General features: G+C 44.8%; 1 protein-coding gene and 1 pseudogene across 6 annotated transcripts in view; one reads left to right on the forward strand and one right to left on the reverse strand.

Annotated features, from left to right (window-relative positions):
- Positions 1-286: 286 nt before the first annotated feature.
- On the reverse strand, positions 287-3,490 carry LOC110307225 (annotated as a pseudogene). Its single transcript, XR_002379368.2, has 2 exons — positions 3,442-3,490; positions 287-922 (listed from the first exon to the last, which is right to left on the reverse strand). The product of XR_002379368.2 is annotated as an apoptosis regulator BAX-like (transcript).
- Positions 3,491-3,689: 199 nt separating this feature from the next.
- The window catches only part of Immp2l (inner mitochondrial membrane peptidase subunit 2), an 879,462-nt gene continuing 874,659 nt past the window's right edge, over positions 3,690-8,492 (forward strand). Inside the window, exons 1-2 of one of the 5 annotated variants that reach the window (XM_021179757.1) lie at positions 3,690-3,751; positions 4,167-4,239. Coding sequence is in view for 3 of the 5 variants with exons in the window: in XM_029484784.1 (XP_029340644.1) it covers positions 3,909-4,015; positions 4,167-4,243 (184 nt within the window). In the remaining 2 variants the exon portion in view is untranslated. Of the gene's footprint in view, positions 3,752-3,878; positions 4,016-4,166; positions 4,244-8,492 lie in introns of those variants that run through there. The other 4 variants (XM_029484785.1, XM_029484784.1, XM_029484783.1 and 1 more) reach the window with 4 other exon arrangements.

The following is an 8,492-nucleotide window of genomic DNA, read 5'->3' on the forward strand; positions in this document are numbered from 1 at the left end:
GAAATTACTCTTATTCTACTTTTATTTGTGGACTAGGAAATGGTCCATAGAATTTTCAAGCCTAATTACTTCAAGTTAACTTTGGTTCAATATCCCATTGAATATTATTATGATTTGTAGCCATAATTTAAATGTGTATCTAAGTTAGGAATCTATGATACAGGTCCTCTGATGCCAAATACTTGAGCTTCAAATTTAATGACCTTGAAGAATAAACAGCATTCAGACACTTAATCTTAGCTTCTTTTTAGTAATATAATTTTTTTTTCAAAGTGGACCTGAGGTTTATTGGTGCCTCCCCAGGCCACCATTCCCACCCGTCCCAATAATTACAAAAGTAAGAAAAATGCCTTTCCCCTTCCCCCATTCATCCCAGGAAAATGTCATAATTTATGAAGAAAAGACACAGTCCAAGGCAGTGGGAGGCCTCAGCCCATCTTCTTCCAGGTGGTGAGCGAGGCGGTGAGGACTCCAGCCACAAAGATGGTCACTGTCTGCCATGTGGGTCTCCCGAAGTAGGAGAGGAGGCCTTCCCAGCCACCCTGGTCTTGGATCCAGACAAGCAGCCGCTCACGGAGGAAGTCCAGTGTCCAGCCCATGATGGTTCTGATCAGCTCGGGCACTTTAGTGCACAGGGCCTTGAGCACCAGTTTGCTAGCAAAGTAGAAAAGGGCAACCACTCGGTCCCAGTTGAAGTTGTCATCAGCAAACATGTCAGCTGCCACCCGGAAGAAGACCTCTCGGGGGTAGTCCATGTCCACGTCAGCAATCATCCTCTGCAGCTTCATATTGCTGTCCAGTTCATCTCCATTCGCCGGAGACACTCGCTCAGCTTCTTGGTGGATGCATCCTGGGGCGGCTGCTCCAAGGTCAGCTCAGGTGTCTCCCCAGCTATCCTCCCTGCTCGATCCTGGATGAAAACCTGTAGCAAAAGGCCCCTGTCTTCATGATCTGTTCAGAGCTGGTGGGCCCGCCCCCAGACCGTCCATCACTGTCACTGCCTCTCGTGGGGGTGCAACACGGTCACGTGACTGATCGTGGACGTGCGGCCCTCACGTGGGTGCCCCACAACATGGCCTCAGTAATATAATTTTTTAAAAAAGATGTATTTATTTTATGTATATGAATACACTGTAGCTATCTTAAGAAACACCAGAAGAGGACATCCAATCCCATTACAGATGGTTGCGAGCCACCATGTGGTTGCTCAGAATTGAACTAAGGGCCTCTGGAAGAGCAGTCAGTGCTCTTAACTGCTGAGCCATCTCTCCAGCCCATATAATTTTATTTTTAAGGAACAGTTTTAGGTGGAGAGTAAAATTGAACCGAATGGACAGAATTTCCACCTCTCTCAGGATACCCACATATTCCAGGATAACCACATATTCCAGGATACTCACATATTCCAGGATACCCACGTATTCCAGGATACTCACATATTCCCCAGTACATGTATAATTGTGGGGAGCGGGTGTGGTGGCAGTCCCAAAGGCGCCAGGGACTGCAGCTAAGTCGTATGACTTGCACCTGACTTCCTCATAAACCGCAAACATCGTGAGAGCTGCGCAGGTGTACCAGGTTACTGACGAAGCCATTTTGGTGGAGATATGCCCCTGCTGCCCTGATTAGCTGAAGCTGCGTACCTGGTGAGGTGATGTGGCCTGCTGTGAGTGGATGGGAACTGATAGTATATAAGAGTGAGAGGCCCAGGGCTCGGGGTCTTTCGCCTACACAGTCAATGCTCTCCCAATAAACGTGTGCAGAAGGATCCTATTGTGGTGTCTTTCTTGCTGGCGAGTCAGGAGTCCCACATATAATCTTCCGATTAACATTCTGAGACAGAGTACTGTGGCAGTACACTTTATTACACAATGAATTCCAAGACTGTGTTATTTACTGAAAAATCCCATTTCTAGTTGTTCTCAGCCCTTAGTACATACCTTTAATCCCTCTGGCTGGAATAGAGATATGCTCTTTGTACATACCTTTAATCCCAAACAATGAAGGTAAAGTTAGTTTGTAGAAAGAAGCACCCATGTTTGAAAGTGATGGCTAGTTGAGTGGCAGACAAAGTGACAAATCAGAGAAAGATTTGACACAATAGGATACACCAAATCCTCAGGAGAAAAGAAAGGAAAGAGAAGCTACTTAAGAGAGCAGGGCAAAGAGGAAGGAGGCAGTTTTAGCGCGACAGTTGTACAGAGACAGGTCACAGAGAGAGAGAGAACAAGCTAGATACAAGTGAAGACAGAAGGAGCCAGGGAATGAGAAGGAACCAGAAGATTAGAACACCCTGCCAAGTTAGAATGAGGCCAAGTAGAGTAATTCATTCAGGAAAAGCCAAGATAAACCAGATTGAATCATTTTCCATTGAGAAGAATTGAGCCAGAACAGCTGAGTTGAATCATCCAGCCATCGCTCAGAAAGAACCAGAAATAGTGAGCTTATTCTGCAGTAAATCTCAGATGCTGAAAATATTCTAGGCCTAGATTAGGTTGTATGGATTCTAGAAACTTTGATGTTTATGTATGTTCATTCCATCCCATACTGTCGGTTCTTCACTGGAACAAACATCTATTTAATTTGGAGTCTCTTTACTGTTAGGGCCCAATCCAACTTGTAAATAGGCTCTGTCATCAGGGGTGGCCTCCAAGATAAAGCACTGGCAGAATTAAACTTACCTTGCAGTAAATATTTTAGATATGAGTAACTGTACCTACATCCTATACAGGAGAGCAATCATGTTTCTTTGGTAGACTTTTGTAATTATTAACTATCAGCGTATCAACCCATTAAAGTCTTCCCCTTCTCCCTCCCCCACCCCCTTTTTTTTTTTTTTGAGAGAGGTTTTCTCTGTGTAGGCCTGGCTGTCCTGGAACTAGCTCTGTAGATCAGGCTAGCAGGCTGGCTTCACCTGCTTCTGCCTTAGCAGTGCTGGAATGATTAAAGGTACGCGCAACTGCAGCTCGGCTCCATTTAAGTCTCTTACACTCTCCCATCTTTAGAGTTAATTTTGAATGCTGAGGGTCAGAACATTATGCGCTATGTACACTTGAGAATGATAGTTCAGCATTATCTAGAAGGATAAAGCAAGAAAAGATAAAGATACAACTGAGGAGGGCTAGAAAAAGCGAATTAATTTTGTTGTCTATTTTCTGTTAGTTACAGTGTTTTTCTAGGTTGTAATTACACAGTTAAGATTTTTTACAATTAATGAGCAAAAGCTTAAGTATAAAAAATCCCCCAATATCTCTGAAGCAAGAAAAAAAAAAAGTTCTGGATTTTTTTCTTTTGGCTTGCTAGAGGAAGCAAAACCGAAGTTACCCATGTGCAAACAAAACAATGACAAAACCACAGAACAACACAAGAAGTCCAGTCTCGGTTCCTGGCCTAAGGGGAGAAGCTGAAGATAGTTTCCGATAACTTGCTGCTTTTCCTTACCCTCTCAGCCATGCCCGGCTTCAACCTCAGGTTTAGACCTAAGGCTTCTAACACTAGGAACCGCCGGGCGGTCAGTACCGCCCCCTGATCTGACGTAAACTCAATTCTGGCTGCGGATCCACCTTGAGCCGCGTTTCGGGGGCGGGACTTCCGTAGTAGTAGGCGGAGTCTCCGGCTGCCGCCCAGCTGGGGGTCTGGTCTGGGCGAGCGGCGGCAAAGGGCGGGGCGAGCGGCGGCGGAGGGCGGGGCGTGCCGCGGCGGAGGGCGGAGCGTGCCGCGGGGACTTCCCCTGGGTTGAGCTGCGCAGCGGGTGCGCGGGGAATAGGGCGGCGGGTCCGGGTGGCTTGGCACGCGGGTGGGCTTAGGCAGACCCTCTGTGTACCCGGCAGGGTCTCTTATCTCCGGCTTGTCCTCCGTCAAGTGGGCGTTGCTGGGAGGTGGGGAGCCGCTCGGCCGCTATCCGCGCGATGGTAGCGAGCATGCGTGCGTGCGCGTGTTCCAGTGAGGCCGAGCGGCTGTCCCCTCAGTTCGTCCTCCTGTCTCCCTCAGTTAGGAAACCCGAACCCCGATCCGGGCGAGTAGCCGACCTCTTCTCCCCGCCCTGGGGGACCCACAGAGCGGCCGGGAGGGAGCGCTGCTCCTGGGGTGTGGAGCAGCTTGTGGGAGCTGCTCAGGCTGGAGCCACGGGATTTTAAAGGACCTGTCTCTGTCATTTTTACTTTTAGGATTTTGGCCAAATTGGGCGAGGGTACAATATTACCACTTACCCCTTCTCACCGAGGAAGAGCGGGAGAAAGGGTAAGTAAGTATCGCTCAGGGGCGGAAGGAGCCAGGACTCTGTTTCTAGTGGGGAAACTGCCCTAGGCAACTTGGGTCCAAATTCCACTTTTTATCAGGAACTGGATAATCCACCTTCAAAGGTCACTTGTCCCAAGATCAAGCCTTTCTTCAGGTTCCAGAAGCCCGTAGAGCTGACTGGAAGTTTAGCAGCGTTTTAGACACCTGAGAGAAAACTCATTTCCTTTCAGACCCTCTTTAGTCTGGCACATTGATGCTATAGTTCCTCTCTGGTCCCCTGTCTTTCTAGGTAGCATTCAGTAGTTCCTGACACAGTAGGGCCTTAGGTAATCTTGGCTCTGCTTGGCAGTTATCCCTCCAGGGACCTTACATTTTAAAATCCGTCAACAGTGGGGGAAAGCACATGGGACCACACACAGGCAGTTTCATATACTTCTAGTTCTTTTCAGATCTTTCAGAATTACAGAGGAATTGGGGGAGGTCCTATCTCAGGCATTGAGGTGCTTTTCTGAAAAGCTGAAGTCCTGGGAAGTTGACTGATTTCAAGTTATCATCTCTCTTCATTGGTTCCTCCCTAAGACTTGCCCTTCTCCTAGTCTCTGTCTAGCGATAGGAAACACAGTTCCTTTCAGGTTGGAAACCCTCCAGCTTTACATTCATCTCCGCCAACTTTTACTTAAAACCCAGGTTAGCTATAAGCAAGAACAGTAAGCCACAGGCTTGTTTACCCCCCGAGAGAAAGCTAGACTTACCCTCAGTGCCCATCCTGGCACATGCCACATATGAACCTGACTTCCTTGAGAGGCAGATGTTCGCCTATTATGAAAAACTAAGACATGGTTGTTTATTAAAGAGGGGCTCTATCTCTGATGTCCTTTCATCGTGTGTCGAATGAACACTGGTCAAAATGGGATCTGGAGAGCTGGCTCCTGCCTTCAGTCCCTACAGGGGCAGGTGGATCTCTGTGACTTCGAGGCCAGCCTGGTCTATGTAGGGAGTTCCAGGCTAGCCAAGGATACAAATGAGGGCCTCTCTCAAAAAACAAAAGAACAAAAACATCCCATAAAGAAAACAAACAAAACAGTATATGGAGAATGAGACTGTTGGAGATGACCTGATTTGGGAATGGGCCTTTTGCAGGTTTCTGTGGAAGTTTACACCTAATTCTGTGGAATTATATCTAAGTGTTAGAGAACTTCTGTCTGCTGCTGTCTTTGGCTTACAGATCAATAGTGGTGTGTGGGGCCAGTGCCATCATTCCACTTTTCTGGTAGAGTCAGAAATAAACTTGGGTGACTAGCTGTGGAGGGTTGTTTTCCATAGTGCATAGTGTTACAGTCATTTCCCCAAGCAATAGATACATGGTTTGGGCACAGTCACTAGATGAGAGAAAGTTTTTGAGTTGTTCTGTAAGAAAGCTCAATCTGAGAAAACAGGGAGGCAGCTAAGGGTGATGCAGTTAGAAGACTAAATCCTGAAGCTGGCCGGCTGTGGGGTTCTGTGCAGTTAACCCCATTTCTTTATTGACATGAGAAGAGGCTAAGGTCAAAACAGAGTTACATAGGATTAACACCTATAGGAGTGTGAAAGTAAAAATGTGCACCTCACAAATTTGTAATATTTTGGTATTTACCTTTTAGACATGAAATCCACAGCTCTATGTTAATTAGGCATACAGCCTAGGTATTTACTTATCTGTATGAGGAATATACAATGTAATATACACATGTGTCTATATGTTACCTTTACTTGGTAAAATTGTAACTTTCTTCCTTTTCCGGCTCTCCCTAAAGTCCTCATGTATCAGAGGACTTTTATCCCTTTTATAGTCTATTGTTTTTCTGAGCTGCTGGAGGTCAAACCCAGGTCCTTAGCAACTACAATACCACAGAGCCTCAGCCCAGCCTCCCATAGCCGACTATGTAACAGGCGGGTCTTGAACTGGAAATCTTCCTGCTTCACCCTCCTGAGTGCTGGGATGATAGCAGTGTGCCGCTATGTTTAGTATAGTTTCTGCACTCTTAGTTGCAGCCTTGGATCCTAGATTTTATTTTATTAGCTCCGCCACTTGGTACCAAGTACAGTATTCATGCTGCTTGACTTGATGCTATCTAAATAGAACAAGGAGGACCTAAAAAAGAAGACTAGACAAAGCAGAGCCTGCGTGTACTCACTGCCTATTTCTATGATTCCTCATTATTTTCTTTACAAATGTATTTTATTTTGTGTGCATTGGTGTTTTGCCTGCATGTCTTGATGTGGGTTAGGATCCCCTGGAACTGGAGTTACAGACAGTTGGTAGCTGCCATGTGAGTGTTGGGCACTGAACCCAGTTCTTCCTCAGGAAGAGCAGCCAATGCTCTTAACTCTGAGCCACCTCTCTCCAGCTCCTCCCATCATTTGTGGATCTTCCTTAGGAAAGTGCCAGGCAGCCTAGAACCCATTTTCCTATAAGCCTCCCTGACTTACATATTTTCATAGGGAATAGCCTGCTGCATCTGACCCCAGAATTTCTGAAACAAGGATTCACACCTGGTGTGGCTTGATTTTCCTATATCAGATCATTCCACACAGGCCTGCCTACAGAGTGTCAGCTTGAAAAACAAGAGAAAGGGTTTCTATCTGACACCATTCACAAAGTGAGACAGACAGGCTACCACATTTAGCTGAGTGCTCAAAGTTAGGATTTCTTTTTTAGAAACATCTTTGGTTTATAAGCATTATAATAAAAATGCTGCTGCTTCATGTCCAAACTGTCAGGATTTTGCTAGGTTGTGGGTCTGATATATAGCTAAGCTGTGTATTTAGCGTATCTAATACTTCATTTGGAGCTGAGAAAGACACATCCACAGACACTCCACTTCACTGCAGACATCTGGTTCGCTTTGCTAAGGAGTACACTTTGTCAGTAGATTACGGGCACATCAGCTGTACTGCTGCAGTCTGTGCCATTTCTATTATGAGCTCTGGTCTACCGGGCATAGGGTGATGTTTTATTCAAAAGTCAGCACCTGGTCATAGAAGCACATTTCCCACAGGTGTCTTCTAGAGTCATTGTTCTTACGAGTTAACAAGGGGAAAGACAGCCGGGCGTGGTGGCGCACGCCTTTAATCCCAGCACTCGGGAGGCAGAGGCAGGCGGATTTCTGATTTCGAGTCCAGCCTGGTCTACAAAGTGAGTTCCAGGACAGCCAAAGCTACACAGAGAAACCCTGCCTCGAAAAACCAAAAAAAAAAAAAAAAAAAAAAACAAGGGGAAAGACTTCCTGTTCTTGGTGAGTTTTTATACTAAGTTTTTGTAGAAGAAAAATATTTTTAGAGAAAGCAAAACCTCACTTTAGAACCTATTGAGCTGAGTGTCCTGGTTCACACCTGTAATCCCAAGCACAAACGAGGCAGAGGCAGGCATATTTTGAGTTCTAGGCTAGCCTGGTCTAAATCAGACTTTTTTTTTTTTAAATTTAAAAGAGGAACTTGCTATGTTTTAAAAGGTACATTTTCTTCTCCCTGCCTACCGCCCCATCTGTCCTTTCCTTCTTTCTTTCTTTTAGACAAGTTTTTCTGTATAGCCCTGTCTTGGAACTTGTCCTGGTCTATATACTAGGCTGGCCTCCAACTCAGAAATTCTGCCTCCAAGTTAAAAAGTCCACTTTCAAGTCTACTTTCTTACACATTAGCAACTTAATTTACAGAAAAAGAATAACAAGTAGCATTTGGGTTTCCAGATTAAAGTACCAAAGCCTTTCAAACTCATCATATGCTATTAGAGATGATGTGTACGCTTAGAGATTCTTAAATTTTTCCATTTACTCCCTTTTGTCTAACACATTTTAAAAAACCCCTTGGCATATAGGGTATGTAAAGTAGGTATGTAAATCAAACATGTACTTATAATAAATCATAAAGCAATTCATTTAAGCATAGTTGTTTGGTATATGAATGCCTTCACCATTTATTACAGAAGAGAATTTGCATGGTAATGAAATAGATGTTCTCATTTATTTGCATACAGAATTAAATCTTGCCTGAAGACTAGATGCTTCAGGACTTATAACATCTTCAGCACTTCCCATACTGGGTCCATATTCTGATTTTATAATCATTAATGCCAAGAATGCTATTTCATATAAATATGTAGTAAAAAAAATGACAAGAATATGTTTAGGACCATCTCAGAAATTGTTGGAAATTCTATTCCAACCCCAAGGCAGAATTTTGTTTTATTACATTGGATGAAATTCAAGTCATCAACT

Source organism: Mus caroli, chromosome 12 (assembly GCF_900094665.2).
Source record: "Mus caroli chromosome 12, CAROLI_EIJ_v1.1, whole genome shotgun sequence".
Lineage (NCBI taxonomy): Eukaryota > Metazoa > Chordata > Mammalia > Rodentia > Muridae > Mus > Mus caroli.